The sequence below is a fragment of the Delphinapterus leucas genome, unplaced genomic scaffold, assembly GCF_059928025.1.
Source record: "Delphinapterus leucas isolate spDelLeu-1000000601 "Yukka" unplaced genomic scaffold, BTC_Dleu_Yukka2 spDelLeu_asBTCV2_sq53, whole genome shotgun sequence".
Lineage (NCBI taxonomy): Eukaryota > Metazoa > Chordata > Mammalia > Artiodactyla > Monodontidae > Delphinapterus > Delphinapterus leucas.
Window position 1 is genome coordinate 3,275,320 of NW_028322262.1, and position 22,220 is coordinate 3,297,539.

Consider the following 22,220-nt stretch of genomic DNA (forward strand, 5'->3'; position numbering starts at 1 on the left):
ACTTGCACTCTGTTAAGCAAACACGTGACCACTCTATATGTAAAAACAATTTTAAAAAATAGAGTTGTTCAAAAATACATAGTAATTAAATTAATATTTTATGGTAGAAAAATTATCAAATACAGAAAAATGTAAAGGAAAAATATAAATACACTTGCAGAACTCTGATATAAATATTATCTTTTCCATTTTTGCATTTTCCCACTTATATATGCATATATATTTATATAAAAATATATTTACATGTATTTTATACATACATTATTTAATAAGGATAAGATATACTGTTTATATAATTTTTGTTTCTAGTACCTTTTCACCTGATGTTATCATGACAATTTCCCACATGATCTAATATTCCTCATTTAGAAAATTTAAAATTTATTTAATATTTCAACATATGATATCACTTATTTAAACAATGCCCTATTGTTGGAAACAAATTATTTCCAAGTTTTTCTTTTTTACAAATAGTATTCCAATTAATGCCATGGTACCTAGATTTCTGTGAAATCCTTAGAATAAATTTCTACACGTGTACTCACTAGGTCAAATATCCAACTCGTGCAGACAATTTTTTAAAAATCTATATTCAGACCTTTACATTCACAACTATATTAAGTATATTGATTTCATTTGTTTTGCTCTTTTGTTTTCACCCTGTTGATAGATAGATAGAGAGAGGGAGGCATTTCTTTTAATTTAATACATCTCTCATTGATCTTGTTGCCTCATGTGTCTGCCTCTTCTAAATATTTTTGCACAGTTTTGGCGTTAACTGGGTGTTTTGCCAAAAAGTTAGTTCAGTGTTCCTCAGATAGTTGTTCAATACTGCCCGCCTCTTCAGGTGCTGAAAAAGGAAATTCTAATGATTTGTTAACACTTGTTAATATAGATAAGATTAAGGCCCCAATTTTCTTATGAAAGCTTACTACTTGGGGCTGGTTTCACAGAAATTTCATAACATTATATGCAGTCAAGTTGCACTGATATTCCATATGAGGAAACAAAATCTGTGAAAGGATTTAAATATGAAAATAATTATGTAAATGATAAGTATTATTTATTATTAAGTATAATTAGTAGTTGTCAAGCAGATCCTTTTCTCCCAAAGAGCCACAAATCTTTCAAAATGAATGCTTGCAATTAATAATATTTAGATAGGGGAAAAATGAGTTTTTCTCAGCTTTTCCATCATAGCCTAGATACTGCCAGGCAAACAACTTGATAGAATCAGTGGAAGCTTAAACAGGTGATAATCTCCTCTTGCTCTGCAATTTATCACTAAATGGCTTTTCTGTGGACTGCAATCATTGAAAGGTAATTGTAGCCTTCTGCTATATTTACCATTAGAAGATTTCTTTTTACATGGAGCGTGCTGTTCTAATAAGCAGTGGGTTTTTCACAAACTTGTTTATCATTCACAATGATTAGGTTCCCCCTTATTTGAACTGGTGCATAAAATGCCACTTATGGGTTTTTTTTATTTTTTAATTTTATTTTATTATTTTATACAGCAGGTTCTCATTAGTTATCCATTTTATACATATTAGTGTATATACGTCAATCCGAATCTCCCAATTCATCCCACCACCACCCTCCCCTCGCCACTTTCCCCCCTTGGTGTCCATACATTTGTTCTCTACATCTGTGTTCTCTACATCATGTTTTTAAATGATTTTTTCTCTCTGCCTTTCCTGTTAGTGTAACCGGAGGTGGGGTCTAGCTGCTCGCCGCTCAAAAGCAAGTAAAGAGGCAAGGTTGGTGGAAAGGAAAGTTTACTTTGTTTTGGGTGCCGGCGACCAGGGGGTGTGGGAGGGAGGACGCCTGTGCGAAGGCCAACTCCCCGCACCCACCCAATGAGGGGGCAAGAGCTTTTATAGACGGAGGGAGGGGGGCTACACGCAGAAACAGCACAGTCAGCTCTGACCGTCATCTTGAAATTGGTCATCGGTGGTCTGACCAGTGTCATCTTGATTGTTTTAAGTACAGTTAGTCTTCAGTCCCAGGGTCGGTTCGTTCTCATTTCTTTGAGGCCAGTTCTCAGAATTGTGAATTGTGGCAGCTTATGTCATGCCTACAGTCTGGTCATCATGTACTTAACTTCTTCACCTAGTGGGGTTTCACACAGCTCACAGGATATGGCTCAGAATATTATCTATAGCCATTGAGGAGGAACTAAAGGTCCTTAACTTTGCTTACTGATAAATTATTATTGTTTTTTCCTGTTTGCTTTTATTTTTTGCTTCTGCATTTTCTCACTTCTCTGATTAAACTTAATTTTGGGCTAAAGTTTTTCCACAGACAAAAAGCAGGCAGAGGACATGGTTAGGGGAAAGGATCATAGGGTCCTGCTCTGTCTCATTAGGAGTCTCATTTAGGTACATAGTTAATGTCTGCATCGCTTGGCCTCTGCTAGAAGAGGAGTGAGGTGCACAGGACGCCCACGGCCTGCTCAGAAAGCCTACAAACATTGGAAAAGGATGGCGGTATCTGCCACACTGTCAACCTGTTCTACTCGGTGTGCTACCGCTGTTATAGCACATGCTGAGCTGTCAATAAAAATCAGTCAAAGCATTCTGTGTAGCGTAGGGAGGTGTGGGAAAAGGGGTCATTCCAGTTGCATAAAGATGATGCATCTGGTTGGCAAGAGGACCCATATTCATGTTTAATCATGTATGGAGCCTCTGTCCTCCTTCCTGGTCCCCGTTACTCATCTGTTCAGGTCTCCCTGCCTCCCTGACCGCCTCCCCCATCTTCCCAGCTGCTCATCTCTGTACTTGATTCAGAGTATCTATGAGAGTCGGCCCTGAGCTGCAGGGCCTGATCTCTGCAAAAATGGATTGGTCTGTCGTGAGCCGCACAAAATAAAACGAAAATCAGGAAACGAGTGAAAGCATCTGTGAGCTGAAGTGGAATAATTATACCTCGGTACCCTGTTTATAAAGATATATAGCAGACTTCCTGCCATATTATCACCCAGTAAGTGTACTTTTTTTTTTTTCCTTTTAGTGAAGAGAGAATGCTTTTATGTCAATCTATTCACGCTTAAGACTCACAGTACCTATTGTCTATAACTGTGAGATACAACTCGGGAAGGATATAGATGGAGTATTTGGCTTCAATAAAGTGGGTGGAGCAGGAAATGGGCCCTACACCTGGCCCTGTTTACAACGAGTGACTTGTTAAAATGAGCATCTATACCAGGAAAAATTAATCAGCATATGTAACCATAAGGAAGGTGGAAAGTGCTGATCACATACATTGCTCAGGTGCTGTCAGAGAGATTCCAGGGCTGATGGAGGCCATACAAGCCCTAGCATCAGATGGGAACAACTCTCTCCCCCACAAGCTAGCCCGCTTTCCCCCTTCCTAAAGGCAGGCCCTTACAAGTGTGGTGTCTGGGGTGGTCCTCTAATTTTCCCTAATCTGTGTGTGGCTGTGGAATGAGACAGAGCTAACGTGCAAAGAAAGGGTAGTGAAAATGACATGAGCTCTGGAGTGAGACAGAACTGCAAGTCCCATCCCTATCATTGATTTAGTTACGTAAATTGAACAAGTTCCTTAAATTCTCTGAACTGCAGTTGCCTTGTCTGTGAGGTAGAAATCAGGTCAGTCTTTACTGGGTTATTATATGCATTATAAATAATATATATAAAAGGCCTAGCAGGGCACTGACATAAAACAGACACTCAAAGTGGTAACTATTACTATAACTCAGGAAAACTACTCTGCCCAACATAGGCAGTTCTAAAGTGCAACAATATATAATAAAATCTTATTCAGAAGAACTTATAAGTAGGCAGTGGATTGGGTAGCTATATTTTATGGCTAGGTCTCAGTGCATCAATTCATATCCAAGGAGATTCTCAACATGTAGTAGATGCAACGTATTTCCAATTAATATCATCATAAGAACTAAACCTCTGTATTTCTTTGGTTTCTAAGAAATTTTCAACCTTAATAATATGTTAGAGTACTTCTGGGTTTAGCTCTTACTAAATTATAAATGCTATCATTTTATACCTAAGATGCATGGTTCACTCAGTGCAGATGGGGGAAAACTGAATGTTTTAGACTGGCTAACTCTGGCTTGCTGAAGTTCTGGTACACGGACTACTTGTGGTGAAGTCAGTAAAGCTGATGAGGTTTCATTTCTAAATGTACTAGGACTAGGTCAAGATGCTAGTTTCCAACTGCATATATCCTTTCTGATGATGATCTTTTTTTTTTTTTGCTTGAGTGTAAAGATATTCTTTTCTCTGTATTTTTGAGAAAATATTAGCTTGGCTGTCCCAAGCTAACATATGACGTTATGTTAGCTAAAAACGACGTTATGAAAGAGTGACTTCAGTGACTCAGTGCTTCCCACTTGGTAATTTCTCTCACCCTCAGGAGTAGCCTCAAATGCTAGCTCCCATCAATTACTGGATGCCCCATATTTTCCCAGCATCATTATAATCACTCCTATCAATTCAGCACCTGTAATGAGCCAGGCTGCTTATCCATTTACAACCTTCACTGCTTTATATATATTAGCTCAGTTTGCTACCTCTTGTCCCCCTCAAGCCAATATCAAATGTTTATTAATTAGGTAAAAATGGTATTAACCGCTTACATCAGGAAGGGCAAAAGGGTATCATCTTGAGTGCCCATTTTGAATGAGTGGTAATGGTTGGCAGAAGCACTGAATTAAGAAAAAAATTTAAGCTCTGTCCAGCCTTAGGGGGGAAGAATGCCGTGATTGATTAGCAATGTCTGCCTTGGTTAAAAGAAAAAAGAATAGAAATAGGTTGAGTGACTTGCAGGACGGAAAGGATGGGGATTCTCGGGCTCAATTTCGTTGCTGTTTATAAGCTTCTTAGAGACACAGGTAATGTTTCAACTTTCCATCATGTTGCCACAGTGTTCATTTCCAAATCATTTATTTCTTCACCCCTCCATTTATTCCTGCTGAGTTCTCCTGGACTCAGAAACTTCACACACTCTATTCCCTTATGTTGAGCCTCACATACTTCCAAGTGGTTTCCAAGTGGCCTCCAAGGTGGCCTTGTCCTGTTTATCCCGAGAAATTCCCCCAGGTTAACATGTGTCGCAACGTCTTTCTCTTTTATACTATAGAACTTATATGAATTTGTAATTATTTGTTAGAATGTTTTCTTGTTAATTTACTGTTTCCCTCACTGAACTCTAAATTCCATGAGCCCAAGAACCGCATCTCTCTTTTTGACAAGCCACCTTATTTATACCCAGCACACACATCTGGGAAAGAGTAGACATTTAATAAATATTTGTTGAAACAGCAAATCCACTAAACTTCGGAGATTCAAACTTAATAAAACATGGATCCTGGCTTCACAGAACTCATATTGTAGTGAAGCAGAAAGTTGATTAAGTAAATGGTTATGATGCAATGTGATAAAAGAAACATAGACGTAAGGAAATATCACTGCCTGCCTGGATCAGGGGGCAGGTGTTGGGGACGCATTCTAAAAGTGATGTCAAGATTGAAGAGTAAGGAGTAAAAATGGACCTTTTAAGAAAAATCAAGCGCTGCAACTTGTGCGATTTGAATTTGATATGTTCCACCATTAAATTTTTTTTTAAAATCAAGCAGGGTATATTAACATGCATCTGTAGTATTGCCCTAAAAGCATTTTAAAAGAAATATGGATGTCTTACCTACAGAGGCACACAATTAGGCTTTTCCCTCAAGGTATTCTTAGTGTTAACCCTTTATATTGCTTTTTACTTGATGTACCCACCAATTGTTCTGATCCAGTGGCCTTGATGAAATTTTTGGTCATTTGCAAAAGTGTCAGTGGGGATTATGTGAGCACGAGTCTTTCAGAATTTTAAGTAGAAAATGGCTCAAGCATCTCCTACAGTTAGGGTACACGTGGTTACAGTAGATTAATTTAGAGAAGTGAAATTGGGTTTGTCTCTTTAGGTTTAAATATATGACTTGGGGATAATAAAGGAAAATCATTACTAGCACAACAAGGGATATTTAAAATAAAAGATGGTTTTAGGTACACCACTAACTTTCTTACAGCATCAATGATAAATTGTTAGGTATTATATTGATGGTAGCAGGCGGTAACATGTCCCTTTGTAGTTGAAGCTTTTTTTAAAGCTTATTTTTATTTTTTTTTAACATCTTTATTGGAGTATAATTGCTTTACAATGGTGTGTTAGTTTCTGCTTTATAACAAAGTGAATCAGCTATACACATACATATATCCCCATATCTCCTCCCTCTTGCGTCTTCCTCCCTCCCACCCTCCCTATCCCACCCCTCTAAGTGGTCACAAAGCACCGAGCTGATCTCCCTGTGCTATGCAGCTGCTTCCCACTAGCTATCTGTTTTACATTTGGTAGTGTATATATGTCCATGCCACTCTCTCACTACGTCCCAGCTTACCCTTCCCCCTCCCCGTGTCCTCAAGTCCATTCTCTACATCTGCGTCTTTATTCCTGTCCTGCCCCTAGGTTCTTCAGAGCCTTTTTTTTTTTTTTTAGATTCCATATATATGTGTTAGCATACAGTATTTGTTTTTCTCTTTCTGACTTACTTCACTCTGTATGACAGACTCTAGGTCCATCCACCTCACTACAAATAACGCAATTTCATTTCTTTTTATGGCTGAGTAATATTCCATTGCATATATGTGCCACATCTTTATCCATTCATCCGTCGCTGGACACTTAGGTTGCTAGTTGAAGCTTTTTTTTACAAATAAGCTGGAGGGGGTTTTTTTTGGCTCGATTATATATTCTTTTATAAGGCAGAGAGGAAGAAAGGGAGGGATAGACTAAGAAAGTATGGAGCAAAACATTTCCTTAAATCACGTTTAAAATAAGGTAGAGTGTAGTAAAATACAGGAAGGTAGACTGAAAGGCAACAGTAAATTTTTTTTAAAGAACTTTTATAATTATATTACATCACTTGACAGAGCTGTAGTGCTTTGTGTAGGCCTTTAAAACTTCCCCCAAACATGTTCATTCACCTTGATTCAGTCATGTGCATAGAAGAAGTTCCTTGTTGGGTTGGTAAAGCAGAATCATATCCAGGCTCTAGCTAGATCCAAACACTATTGCAGTTCTGTACAAACCTGTGTGGTATGTACAGGTAGAAACAATAATATGTAAACCTGTTCACCTTTGGTACATTGATCATTTCCTAAACTTATTTCACCTGTACCCAACACCCCTCCCCATACACACACACAAAGCACTGATACCCCTGTAAGATATATTAAATGTGTTGATTTGGATAACTAGAATTTGATGGACAGAATTCCTCCAGCAAGAGGGAGTTTTAGGTAGAATGGAAGAGAAACTCATGGAAACGCTTGAATGGTCCTTTCCTTGATTCCACAAAATGAGTACGACTGATCGAGTCCCTTTAATATGCAGCATCCATATTGCATTTGTTCTTACATTTTATGCTGTAATTAAATACAGAGTAAAAGTTATTGAGTGAATATTAAGTTTTTTGGGTAGCTGAGTTGATAATTGTATTTTATTTTTGTGCATTGGAAATCTATGTACATTTATATTGTAGGAATATGGCAATGCTCCAAGAAAAATGAGAAATTCACTGGTAATTTCCCACCCAAAGAGAGCCATTGTTAACGTTTTAATATTATATACTCTTTGTGTCAGTTTGTTTTTTAGTCAAAAATGGCATCTTATTGCTTGAATTTGCATTTCACTGATTATGTGATAAAAACTCCTTTTTAGGGCTTCCCTGGTGGCGCAGTGGTTGAGAGTCTGCCTGCCGATGCAGGGGACGCGGATTCGTGCCCCGGTCCGAGAAGATCCCACAGGCCGCGGAGTGGCTGGGCCCGTGAGCCATGGCCGCTGAGCCTGCGCGTCCAGAGCCTGTGCTCCGCAACGGGAGAGGCCACAACAGTGAGAGGCCCGTGTAGCGCCAAAAAAAACAAAAAACAAAAAAAACAACTCCGTTTAAATTTAATTTTTCTTGAGGTAACATTGGTTACCGCCTCTCAGCTCGAAATTCACTCTTTTGTTACTTGCTCTGTGGACAGTGCTATGGGTCCTTTAAATAGTTTTTCTTTGGCCACCTCGTGTGATGTTAGGCTTTCCTAATTGATGGCACCTGAGGAAGGTGTTGCTTCGTGATGCCCCGGTGCTTGCTGGGAGGGCTCTTGGTGGCGTCTTCAGCACCCACTCACTCCTGCAGCTCCGAGGGCGTCCTCAGCCCTGCTCCCGGGGCTCACAACTTCTCCGGTAGTCGGCTTCAGCAGTGCGTAGAGAGAGCAGTGGACGACAGCTTCCATCAGCATCTTCTATCAAGCAGTTCTGGAGTAGCGCCTCAGGTGAGAAATCTCCCCGTGCATAGTTTTACTGGAACCCTAGAATGTGGATTTCCAGCAACTTACAGAGGGCATATTTCCAGAAAGTTCCACCATGAGACACCACAGCAGCTTCTTTACCATCCAGTGAGCCACAGTCATGCTCTTTTCAACCGGGTCTGGACCTCAGTCCTGTGGGCAGGGAGGAGGAGGTCTTCTTTTCAACTGGAGGGTTAGCGGCTCTCCTTATTTCTGCTAACTGTGTGTTTTGGCGTTCTCTTTACTTGTCGCTGGCCATTCCTTCCTTACTCTAATCCTCTTTCATAATTAATAGTTTTTTCATTACACTTTCCATGCTCAAATTACTGTTTGTTTTTCTTCTGGTTGGACCCAGAATAATAACTAAATAATCTAATATTAGTGTGTTACTGTTTTATTTTAAAACCCGTTTTTCACATTTTTTTGTTTCTACATCATTATTTTAATGGTTTCATAGTAGTCCATGTAGTAGTAAATACTTCATGCCTATTGTTATACAGTTTATAATATATGTTTTCATTTTCACAATTGTAGACAATGCTTTAGTGAACATGTGGGTACACATCCTTTGCTCCTATCCATAATGATTTTCATTAATTCTCAGTCATTTGGACATTTTAGTCAGAGGCAAATGATGAACACACCACGTAATGTGCTTTATATATTTCCAGGGGAATACTGAACATATTATTTATATGAAAATTTCCTTTCTAAAGACCTGTGATTCTTGTACCTTTCAACATGGTAGTTTTTGTAGATCTTTTAAAAAATTTCTTCATTATTATGGTACTATTCAGTATTCTCATATATTCATCAATGATGCTAATGTATCTTAATATAAATAATCAATTTTATTTAGTAATTAAATAAATTACCATAGAATTATTTTTAAAATACCTTATGATTTTACAACATTTATATTAGGAGTCATCAAGCTCTAAGATATTTTTCCTGAAGAGATCTGGCAAGATTTTATATAAATTTTGAGTAAATGCTTATTTTTGCCTTTTTTCTACTTTATTTCATATTCACACCACAATAATGACTCTTCTAATTTAAAATATAAACCATAGAGATTTCCTTAAAGGTGGCAGGGGAGGACTGGAACTGTCAAAGACAGAGTGACAGGTGGGGTTGGGAATAAGTGAACGGTCTTGACAGACTCAAAGTTGCTGGCAGCTTGGAACTGCACCTGGTAGGACAGTGGATGGATCTTGCAACTGTACACTTTGGACATAAACTGGTTAGTGGGCTGCTTGGGCCGGCATTCAGCATGCACCATGAAGAGCAATGTGAGGGAAACTGGTACCCAAGTAGGGGCCTTCTGTGTGGTGCTGTCTCGATGGTGTCTTAGGTGTGGAATTGTCCATGCACTTGGGGCAGTAGAGCTTCACCAGGGCCTCACCTGGGGTGTCAGAAAGGCTATTGGAAAGCATTGGCTTGTTCTCACAGTGCACATGGGGCAGTAGCCGAACTCTCCCTGCTGGCACTTTTCCAACATCTGGGTGGTGCCATGGTTTGTGAGGATATAGGTGGTCTGGGTGAACCCATACAGCATCTTGGCTGACTGCTTAATCAGGGTTCTCTGGTTGGGGTTGTCTTCGAGCTCTTCATCAGGCTCCAGGTCCAAGATCATGTCTAGAGCTTGTCTACAGTGAGGCACCTGCTCATTGAGTTGACTGAGATTAAATTTGTCCTGGATGGAGTCTTCATCCACTTCACAGAAGAATTCATAGTCATGGAGCCCACAAAACCAGTATAAATAACACTTCCTGATGTTTAAATCATTTTTTTTTAATTTGTCATTTATTTTTCCTTACTGATTTCCTGATGCTTCTTTGTCTCTGTAATTTTGCTTTCTTGAGTGATCATAAAAGTCTTTGAAAGTTAGGGGTCTTTTTTTTCTTTTGTTTTGCAAAGCATGCCATGATTAAAATGTGTTTCTACTTATTTTAATGAATTAATAAAAATATGGGAATGATATTTTTAATTTCTATGTACTTTTAAGTGTTTATTGAACATAGTATCGGTAAAGACTAGTAACCACATCAAAAGAGTTCAGCTCAATGGATTGATTTCACATGTCAGAAGATACCTGCTTAGTCAGACTCAGATCAAAAACAGAATACCAATAACCTAGCACATTCTCATCTCAGTAAAAACTGTTCCAGTTAACTGCTCTCATGACTTCTAAAACCAGAGATTCGTCCTGTCTTTTTTTGTACTTAGTATTGATAAATTATGCATTATGCACATTATAGACGATCAATTCCCATTGTGTGAGTATTCCACAATTTTCACGGCTTCTCCTATGAGTGGATATTTATGTGGGTAGCACCCAGTTTGGGCTTACAAATAATGCTATAATGAATATTCTAGTGCATGCCTTTCAGTGAACTTATGAATGCATTCCTGTTGGGTTTAGGTATATATATAGGAGTGGAGCTGATTATCTTTGGAACTGTGTATCTTCAGCTTTTGTAAATACTGCAGTTTTTCGAACTGTCCTTATGCTTGAGGTTTTTTTTTTTCTATTGATACCAATTTTTTTTAGTACATCTTTATTGGAGTATAATTGCTTCACAATACCATGTTTCTGTTGCACAACAAAGCAAATCAGCCGTATGCATACACATGTCCCCATGTCCCCTCCCTCTTAAGCCTCCCTCCCATCCTCCCTATCCCACCCTTCTAGGTCACCTCAAAGCACCGAGCTGATCTCCCTGTGCTATGCTGCTTCTTCCCACCAGCCAACTGTTTTACATTCGGGAGTGTATATACATCAATGCTACTCTCACTTTGCCCCAGCTTCCCCCTCCCACCCCACGTCATCAAGTCCATTTTCTATGTCTACCTCTTTATTCCTGCCCTGCAACTAGGTTCATCAGTACTATTTTTTTTTAGATTCCATATATATGCATTAACATATGGTGACATACTTCACTCTGTATGACAGACTCTAGGTCCACCCACCTCACTACAAATAACTCAATTTAGTTCCTTTTTATGGCTGAGTAATATTCCATTGTATATATGTGCCACATCTTCTTTATCCATTCCTCTGTTGATGGACACTTAGGTTGGTTCCATGTCCTGGCTATTGTAAATAGTGCTGCAATGAACATTGGGGTGCATGTCTCTTTTTGAATTATGGTTCTCTCAGAGTATATGCCCAATAGTGGGATTGCTAGGTCATATGGTAGTTCTTTTTTTAGTTCTTTAAGGACTCTCCATACTGTTTTCCATAGTTGTTGGATCAATTTACATTCCCACCAACAGTGCAGGAGGGCTCCCTTTTCACCACACCCTTTCCAGCATTCATTGTTTCTAGACTTTTTGATAATGGCCATTCTGACTGGCGTGAGGTGATACCTCACTGTAGTTTTGATTTGCATTTCTCTAATAATTAGTGATGTTGAGCATCTTTTCATGTGCCTTTTGGCCAACTGTATGTCTTCCTTGGTGAAATGTCTATTTAGGTCTTCTGCCCACTTTTTAACTGGATTGCTTGCTTGTTTGATATTGAGCTGCATGAGCTATTTGTATATTTTGGAGATTAATCCTTTGTCTGTTGTTTTATTTGCAAATATTTTCTCCCATTCGGAGGGTTGTCTTTTTGTCTTGTTTATGGTTTCCTTTGCTGTGCAAAAGCTTTTAAGTTTAATTAAGTCCCATTTGTTTATTTTTGGTTTTATTTCTGTTACTCTAGGAGGTGGGTCAAAAAAGTTCTTCCTGTGGTTTATGTCAGAGTGTTTTTCCTATGTTTTCCTCCAAAAGTTTTATAGTGTCTGGTCTTACATTTAAGTCATTAATCCATTTGGAGTTTATTTTTGTGTATGGTGTTAGGTAGTGTTCTAATTTCATTCTTTTACATGTAGTTCTCCAGTTTTCCCAGCACCACTTATTGAAGAGGCTGTCTTTTCTCCATTGTATGTTCTTGCCTCCTTTGTCATAAAACAGGTGTCCATATGTGCATGGATTTATCTCTGGTCATTCTGTCCTGTACCATTGATCTATATTTGTTTTTGTGCCAGTACCTTACTGTCTTGATTACTGTAGCTTTGTGGTATAGTTTGAAGTCAGGGAGCCTAATTCCTCCAACTCCCATTTTTTTTTTCTCAAGCTTGCTTTGGCTATTTGGGGTCTTTTGTGTTTCCATATGAATTGTAAGATTTTTTGTTCCAGTTCTGTGAAGAATGCCATTGGTAGTTTGATAGGGATTACACTGAATCTGTAGATGGTTTAGGCTATATCGTCATTTTCACAATATTGATTCTTCCAATCCAAGAACATGGTATATTTCTCCAACTGTTTTTTGTCATCTTTGGTTTCTTTCATCAGTGTTTTACAGTTTTCTGAGTACAAGTCTTTTGCCTCCTTAGGCAGGTTTATTCCTAGGTATTTTATTCTTTTTGCTGCAGTGGTAAATGGGAGTGTTTCCTTAATTTCTCTTTCTGATTTTTTGTTGGTGGTGTGTAGGAATGCCAGAGATTTCTGTGCATTAATTTTGTATCCTGCAACTTTATCAAACTCATTGATTAGTTCTAGTAGTTTTCTGGTGGTATCTTTAGGATTTTCTATGTATAGCATCATGTTATCAGCAAAGAGTGACGGTTTTAATCCTTATTTTTCCAGTTTGTATTTCTTTTTTTTCTCTGATTGCCATGGCTAGGACTTCCAAAACTATGATGAATAAGAGTGGCAAGAGTGGACATCCTTCTCTTGTTCATGATCCTAGTGGAAATGCTTTCAGCTTTTCACCATTGAGTATGATGCTTGCTGTGGGTTTGTCATATATGGACTTTATTATGTTGAGGTAGGTTCCCTCTATGCCCACTTTCTGGAGGGTTTTTATAATAAATTGGTGTTGAATTTTGTCAGAAGCTTTTTCTGCATCTACTGAGATGATCATATTGTTTTTATTCCTTAAATTGTTAATGTGGTGTATCACATTGATTGATCTGCATATATTGAAGAATCCTTGCATCCCTGGGATAAATCCCACTTGATCATGGTGTGTGATCCTTTTAATGTGCTGTTGGATTCTGTTTGCTAGTGTTTTGTTCAGGATTTTTACATCTCTGCTCATCAGTGATATTGGCCTGTAGTTTTCATTTTTTGTGATACCTTTTTCTGGTTTTGGTATCAGGGTGCTGGTGGCTTCGTATAATGAATTTGGGAGTGTTTCTCCCTCAGCAATTTTTTGGAAGAGTTTGAGAAGGATTGGTGTTTGCTCTTCTCTAAATGTGCTCTTCTCTAAATGTTTGATAGAATTCACCTGAGAAGCCATCTTGTCCTGGACATTTTTTTGTTGGAAGATTTTTAATTATGGTTTCAATTTCATTACTTGTCATAGGTCTATTCATATTTTCTAATTCTTCCTGGTTCAGTCTTGGAAAATTGTACCTTTCAAAGAATTTGTCCATTTCTTCACGGTTGTCCATTTTATTGGCATATGGTTGTTTGTAGTAGTCTCTTATAATCCTTTGTATTTCTGCAGTGTCAGTTGTGATTTCTCCTTTTTCATTTCTAATTTTATTGATTTGTGTCCCCTCCCTCTTTTTCTTGATGATTCTGTCTAAGGGTTTATCAATTTTGTTTATCTTCTCAAAGAACCAGCTTTTAGTTTTATTGATCTTTGCTATTGTTTTCTTCATTTCTATTTCATTTATTTCTGCTCTGATCTTTATGATTTCTTTCCTTCCTCTGACTTTGGGTTTTCTTTGCTCTTCTTTCTTTAGTTGTCTTAAAAGTAACATTAGATTGTTTATGTGAGATTTTTCTTGTTTCTTGAGGTGAGATTGAATTGCTGTAAACTTCCCTCTTAGAACTGCTTTTGCTGTGATGCATAGGTTTTGGGTCATTGTGTTTTCATTGTCATTTGTTTCTATGTATTTTTTTATTTCTTCTTTGATTTCTTCAGTGATCTCTTGGTTATTTAGGAGTGCACTGTTTAACTTCCATGTTTTTTTGTGGTTTTTACAGGTTTTTTCCTGTAATTGATTTCCAATCTCATAGTGTTGTGGTCAGAAAAAATGCTTAATAGGTTTCAATTTTCTTAAATTTACTGAGGCTTGATTTGTGACCCAAGATGTGATCTATCCTGGAGAATGTTCCATGAGCACTCGAGAATAAAGTGTATTCCATCACTTTTGGGTGGAATGTTCTATAAATATCAATTAGATCTATGTGGTCTATTATGTCATTTAAAGTTTGTGTTTCCTTATTAATTTTCTGTCTGGATAATTTGTCCATTGGTGTAAGTGAGGTGTTAAAGTCCCCTACTATTATTTTGTTACTGTTGATTTTTCCTTTCATGGTTGATAGCATTTGCCTTATGTATCGAAGTGCTCCTATGTTGGGTGCATAAACGTTTATAATTGTTATATCTTCTTTTTGGACTGATCCTTTGATTATTATGGAATGTCCCTCCTTATCTCTTGGAACAGTCTTTATTTTAAAGTCTATTTTATCTGATACAAGTATTGCTACTCCAGCTTTCTTTTGATTTCCATTTGCATGGAATATCTATTTCCATCCCTTCACTTTCAGTCTGTATGTGTCCCTAGGACTGAATTGGGTCTCTTGTAGGCAGCATATATATGGGTCTTTTTTTGTATCCATTCAGCCAGTCCGTGTCCTTTGTTTGCAGCATTTACTTTATTTACTTTCAAGGTTATTATTGATATGTATGTTCCTATTACCATTTTCTTAATTGTTTTCGGTTTGTTTTTGTGGGTCTTTTTCTTCTCTTTGTGTTTCCTGCTTAGGGAAGTTTCTTTAGCATTTGTTGTAAACTGTTTTCATGGTGCTGAATTCCCTTAGCTTTGGTTTGTCTGAAAAGCTTTTGACTTCTCCATCAAACCTGAATTAAATCCTTGCTGGGTACAGTAATCTTGGTTGTAGGTTTTTTTCTTTCATCACTTTAAGTATATCCTGCCACTCCCTTCTGGCTTGCAGGGTTTCCACTGAAAAATCAGCTGATAACCTTACGGGGATTCCTTTGTATATTATTTTTTTGTTTTTCTCTTGCTGTTTTAATATTTTTCTTTGCATTTAATTTTTGTTAATTTGATGAATATGTGTACTGGTGTATTTTTCCTAGGTTTTATCCTGTATTGGGACTCTCTGTGCTTCCTGGATTTGGGTGACTCTTTCCTTTCCCATGTTAAGGAAGTTTTCCACTATAATCTCTTCAAATATTTTCTCAGACCATTTGTTTTTCTCTTCTTCTGGGACGCCTATAATTTGAATGTTGGTGCATTTAGTATTGTCCCAGTGGTCTCTGAGATTGTCTTCAATTCTTTTCATTCTTTTTTTCTTTATTTTTCTCCTCAGCAGTTATTTCCACCATTTTGCCTTCCAGCTCACTTACTCATTCTTCTGCTTCCGCTATTCTTTTACTGATTCCTTCTAGTGTGTTTTTCATTTCAGTTATTGTGTTGTTCATCTCTGTTTGTTTGTTCTTTAGTTCTTCTAGGTCTTTGTTAAACACTTCTTGTATTTTCTCAATCCGTGCTTCCATTCTATTTCTGAGATTCTGAATCATCTTTGCTATCATTACTCTGAATTCTTTTTCAGGTAGATTGCCTATTTCCTTTTCATTTACTTGGTCTTGTAGGTTTTTACCTTGCTCCTTCAACTGTGACATATTTTTCTGCCATCTCATTTTTTTTTTTTTTAATGAGTAGGTTGTGTTCCTGTTTTACTGGTTGTTTGGCCTGAGGCTTCCAACACTAGAGTTTGTAGGCTATTGAGTAGAGATGGTCTTTGTGCTGAGATGAGGACCTCTGGGAGACCTCACTCTGAAGAATATTCCCTGGAGTCTGAGGTTCTCTGTTAGTCCAGTGGTTCAGACTCAGAGCTCCCATTGCAAGAGCTTCCGCCCGACCCTGAGGTCATGAATCAAGATCCCACAAGCCATGTTGGGCAGCAAAAAAAAGAAAAAAACAAAGAACAGTAACAAAGTAAAAATAAAATTAGACTAGGAAACTAACAGATTTATTAGAAAAAATGTAAAAATAAAAATATATATGAATCAACAACTGGAATGTACATCAGTACCCTGTAGCAAAAAAGAGGAGGAGGGAAAAGGAAAAAAAAAAAGGTGGGGGAGGGAAGGCCTTGGCTGTGGAGAGCAATGCCTAAGTAAGGGTGAGGTTTGGGTGGTGTATGGGGCCAATGCTCAGGACCCACAAGGCTGGAAAACGTCCTGAGGGCTGTGGGGGGTGGGGCTTATACTCAAGGAACAGTAGGAACCCAGGCGTGCCACCCGCCCCTGGTCTCAGAGGGTAGGGGACCTCACCTGGGAGCCCAGCAGGGGCAGAGCAAATGCCCTCCTCTCCTCTCCTGCTCCTCTGGTCTGGGGTCTGGGAGGGTCCCTCCTGCCTGCCTCTCTGATCTCCCAGGCCTCTCTCCTATGTCCCCAGGACCAATACAGTAGGGGGAAAAGGGGGCCTTGGAGGTCAGGGGACCAGCCTGTGGTCTCAGCAGGCTCCCTGTGCCCAAGTGAGTAGGGTAATCACCCTCTGCTCCTCTCCTGATCCTCCTGGATGGCCCCTCCTATCTGCCACTCCTGATCTCCCCAGCCTCCCTCCTATGTCCTCAGGACCCATGTGGCCTGGATGGGGCTTTGAGGGGAGGGGGAATTGGCTTGGGAACTCAGCAGGCTCCCCGGCCCGAGGGACGCCAATCCTGTCTGGGCTCCACTTCTCCCCCATCGGTCTGCCTACATCCTACTCGTTCACTCTGAGGTTCCTCCTGTCTCCTTGGGGGTCAGAGTCCCCTACCAGTGGCTGACAGGCACCCTAGTTGTGGGGAGAAGCTAACTCTGCGTGTTCCCACACCGCCATCTTGACTCCTCCCCTGTGCTTGAGTTTTGAGGTACATAATTTACTTTGATATTTATAAGAAATCTAAAAACTCAGCTTTTATTTTCCTATTTACACAAACTTTCAGAAATGTGTGTTTTAACTTCAAAATATTTTATCACATTTTGTTATAATTACTAGTTTTATAACATTGTGGCAAGAAAATGTGATGTAAACCCTTATAATTTATCTGTTTTCAAGTGTGTTGCAATTTATTTTAAAATGTCCAAAGTATGTTGGAAAAATAGGAGGCAGAAAGTGGATAGAGTGAGAACATAGTTACATAGAAAGAACAGTCTACAGTTTAGTAGATAAACGACCTCAATTTCCTTTTTCTATTATCTTCTTGTTATGTTGAAATTTTTTCCTTTTTCATACTATCATTGATTTCTTATTAACTTCTTTTTTACCTTCTTATCATTTTTTTCTAACACTCAATGGTTTCAGACTAATCATATCCCTAATTTAGACTGGTATATTTGTAAATATCAATTGACATTTCTTTCATTCTTCATCACTTTTTAAATAGTTTTTGTGTATAATTATTTTTTTTAACATTTTTATCAAACATTTGGGTAATTTGTTTCTCTCTGAATACATGTAGTTATCGCATCTTTAAAACTCAGACTTTATACTTTGCTTTTGTTTCAGGAATTTAACCAAAAAAAGAATTATTGCTGTGACATTTATAATCATATTAATGTTTCTTGTTGTCTTAGGGCCTCTAGTGTGGCTGTAATTTTTAGATTTTGTTTTTTACTTTCTTAGCAGTATTTTTTAATCTCACCTAAACCCATTTTTGCCTCATTATTCCTTTTTCATTCCAGCCTGTTCTTCCCATCTAATTAGTTATTGCTGTTTTATAGACATTATGTATTTTTATGTGATTATGACAACAAAAGTTTTCCTGAAATTCCTCCTAGGTCATTGAGTGTTTTTTTGACACATATGTACTGGGCTCCTATTTTCCAAAAATGATTCTAGGTCTTGGGGACTGATCAACTAGCAAGGAAAACTTGAGTTCTTGCACTTGAGGAACTTGAATTCTGGCAGGGGCAAGGGAGGCAATCAATAAAATATTTGGAAAATAAAAGAATAAACATAGTAGATAAAAATTCATGTTATGAAAAAAATCTAACAGGCCAAGAGTTTTCATAGTACATTGGGGCAGTTGATGTGGAGTGGTCAGGCGTGGCCTCTGTGAGGAATGAAATTGAAGGAGTAAGCCAGGCGATTATGTGGGGAAAACCATTTCCAGACAAAGAAATATCCTGTGCAAAAGACTTAAGTCAGGTCTAGTACAAAATACATCTTCTCACCATTGGAAAAATATTACTTTCATGTACATTTGCATCTTTACACTGTCAAAGTATCATTATTTAGTTTAATACAGTCTTTGCTCCAATTATCACAAACAAATGTAGAAATGCATTATCTCTTCTTTGGATGAACTTAATCTGGATACTTTATCAGAATATTTTAAGGTATATCATGAGCTACAATTTGTTAATATAAAACTTAAAGAGCCAGTTAAAAAATATGAAGTTGATTTTTTTATCATTAATTTAGAACAATTTTACATGCTTCCAATTAATTTAGAGATTACCAAAAAAAGGGCATTTAAAAAGCATTTGATCTTCAGAAAACCTTTACTAAGTAATTATAAGCTCTTAAGATCACTTTCCTTTAGGGCTTCCCTGGTGGCACAGTGGTTGAGAGTCCGCCTGCCGATGCAGGGGACACAGGTTCGTGCCACGGTCCGGGAAGATCCCACATGCCGCGGAGTGGCTAGGCCCGTAAGCCATGGCCGATGAACCTGCGTGTCCAGAGCCTGTGCTCCACAACGGGAGAAGCTGCAACAGTGAGAGGCCTGCGTACTGCCAAAAAAAAAAAAAAATCACTCTCCTTTGAAAAGGAAAGCATGTGTTCTTTTGTTTTTCATTCTGGGCAAAAGAAGTTTGCTCAATATTTTCCAAAATAAATATTTCTAGATGCACAGTAAGTTAGCAAAAGACGAGAATATGAGCTATGTAAATTTTGAAAATTTTAGTGGATTATGTTTGTCACTAATTTCTAGTACTGACTCCTCTCACTAGATCTTTTTAGAACTGTATTTAGTTTTTTGCTGTTGTTGTTTCTTTTTTTTTTTTTTTTTTGCATATTGCCTTTATTTTGCAGAAAATGTTTTGCTCATTGTCTTTGGCTATTTTTTTCAGAAGAAAAATATTGCCATTGTATGTTTAACAATACAAGAGGCAATTACATATGCTCAAAATAAACGCATTCTATTGGGCAGAACAGTGAAATTTCCATTTCAGTTAAAGTCTGTTGTCCTCAACTATGAATTTATTATTTTGTCCCTAACAGCTTAACTATAAGTATGATAGCTGTCACAAAAGGGACCTGAAAACTACTCTGAAGAAACAAGAAATGCAATTGAAAGTATGCTTTTTATTTCACTAAATAAGACGAGTTGAGTTTATTAATTCTAGTGTGTCAAATCTTCTATATTCTGTAAGAGACACAAACAAATAAGTTTCTGGATCTTAGCAAACAAAATTTTATTATGATCAAGTAATGGTGATTTAATAGTCCAACTGAGTTTTGTTTCCATACTTAAATTCATCTGTAGCATACAAACACAACATAGGACTACACTTGTGTTGCAGATGATGGGTGGGGTTATTTTTTTGATGAACAACAGAACATATATTGCTTTTCATATTTTAAAGTGAAGTTAATAAGATTTTTTTTTCTTTCTTGACCTATGAGACTGTCATTTTGTACCTAGATCAAATCCTGAGTAAAAGTGGTAGACATAAAAAAAAAATAGTGTATATTTTAAGGAAAGGCTTTGGTTTACATGGAAGGTGGTGACAGGGATATCCATGAGGTTATGAGGCCAAGGTGTGATATTGGCTGTCAGGAATATCTGTGGCCAGGACATGGTTCTTATAGAGTGAGAATCCTGAGGAGAAGGGACCTGAGATTATTTGGGTAAGATAGTGTTCACTGGGAAGGACTGGACTCCCAGCCCATTAGGTAGCTATGCTGTCTGAGACCCTGGTGTGAAGGTGCTCTGCTAGCTGACCACAGGTTGGGGTACTGATGCAGTCCTGTTGTGCTCAGGAGTAACATGATAGTATGTACACACATGCTGAGGCTGGGCTAAGTTCATGGGATCAGATCATGGACAACTTGCAAATGAATTGTCAGAATAGGTTGGAGAATTTTTCCAATGAGTGTATGGGCTAAGTATGAGCTTGTCCAAGTGGGGAGGAGTCCTAGGCACAGCTTTGAGGACAGGGACAGGGATGTGTGAACTGTGGTTCCTCAGCATAGAGCATTTTTCACAGCCATGGGTGGAGAAAAGTGAGACAGGACCTCCAAACTGAGGATGGGGGTTGACAGCAGATAGGAGGAACTGAGTCCGGGGATAAGCTACTTCCATTAGTAATACCCAGGTTGCTGTTTGTCTCTGGGTTCTTCCATCTTATCTTTGTGATCCCTGCTTCTTTTTGCATCACAGCAAGCCCTTGCAAATGAGTTGTATTTAGTTTTAAGAGCTGTAATCTCTTTCTGGTAAGCCTTGACAGATATGCATTGAGTCTTGAGAATGCCGTGGCTGGTAGTCATCCCCTGTAGACCCTCAACTCATACTATATGAATTTAGAGCTTTTATTTATGTAAGAAGTTTCATATGCACATATGAATTGGACTGACCCCCCAGGCACCCACTCTCTGTTCACACACTTCCAGAAGTGGTTGCTCTCCATCACAAAATCCAAGATAAAACAACACATGGTGTTCGGGTCCAGGCCAGCCATACTCAATTTCAGCACTGGGAGCATCCTCCTGCTGTTATTGGTGACCATCACCTGGTCGGTGAGCTCTCTGAAGTGCAGCCATATCTAACTTTTCTTGGTTGACACTGGGGTCACCCTTCTCCCTGCCAGCCTGTAGCTCTCACTTCAAGGAGCTCAGCTGGTGGTCCACTCTATTGCAGGCTATTCTACAAGTTCCGGACGCCGAGGGAGATTGTCCTCTTGCTGACCCTTCCTCATGGCCCTCCAACCCAGACTTACTTACCCAAGAGCCATATTTAACTCCTTTCAACAGCCACTCTTCCAAGAAAAGGAGCAGCAAAGGTCCACAGTTCCCAGGCAGAGACCTGTGAGGAGAAGACTTGAAGGTAGGGGAGGGGCAGAGGGGTGAAGAAAGAGGATATTCCCCTTGAACTCCTGCAAGTCATGACTAAAGTAGCTCTTTGTGGCATTGGATTTGCTTTAAACAATTAAAAATCAGACTATTGACTAGCACACAAATATTTATAAAATATACAAATAAAACTATTGATATCTTTGAAGCCCATTTTTAAACAAAAGGAACATTTTAAAATGTGCCAGGATATAAATTATGGGTACCTCAGGATTATTATAACTTTTCTATAACATTTTATTAGATCTTTATGGTGTTTTTAAAAATGTTGGCCACTGATATTTGAAATTTGATAGGTATTTATAAAGTTTCCTCAAAGGATTCTTATGACAGATAAATTTTTTGACTATTTAGACAGACACTTTTGGCTGGCTACTCGGTAAAGTACCACGTGCTGTGATTATTACTTTTTGTGCTTTCCAAGTCAACACCCAGATGCCTGTGAACCTGACCTGCACAGAGTAGTTATTTTGGTTCTTTAAACTGCCTGCCAGACGGTTGCAGTAGCTTTTTCATATGGGCAGATGGCCACTCCAGAACAAATCAAAATATAATATTTGGTCTCTGAACTTACTTTTGAATTCAAATCTTTGAATATGAATGCTAACTCAGATTGAATTTTGGGTTTGACTAATTGTTTTGATGTTCTTAGGCAGTTTTCATGAAACATATTTGATCAAATAACTTAATATGGACTTCACTTCTTATTAGTTGTATAATGTCCCTTCTGGTGTGTTAAATGCAATAAAAATTTGAGCATATATACTAATAT

The 22,220-nt window shown here is 38.2% G+C and overlaps 1 protein-coding gene and 2 pseudogenes across 18 annotated transcripts in view; 1 reads left to right on the top strand and 2 right to left on the bottom strand.

The window, feature by feature from the left end:
- LOC149743917 (uncharacterized) overlaps positions 1-22,220 on the top strand; it is a 191,716-nt gene that overhangs the window by 65,463 nt on the left and 104,033 nt on the right. For 7 of the 18 annotated variants that reach the window (XM_089906032.1, XM_089906030.1, XM_089906031.1 and 4 more), the window contains one exon: positions 7,747-21,422. The exons of 8 other annotated variants lie outside the window; for them this stretch is intronic. In XM_089906032.1, coding sequence (XP_089762158.1) covers positions 7,747-7,870 — 124 coding nt within the window. In that variant the 3' untranslated portion in view covers positions 7,871-21,422. Of the gene's footprint in view, positions 1-7,746; positions 21,423-22,220 lie in introns of those variants that run through there. 3 more of the 18 variants (XM_089906028.1, XR_016391665.1, XR_016391668.1) reach the window with 3 other exon arrangements.
- LOC111171412 (casein kinase II subunit beta-like) lies at positions 8,929-18,027 on the bottom strand (annotated as a pseudogene).
- LOC149743918 (T-box transcription factor T pseudogene) overlaps positions 18,487-22,220 on the bottom strand; it is a 76,925-nt pseudogene continuing 73,191 nt past the window's right edge.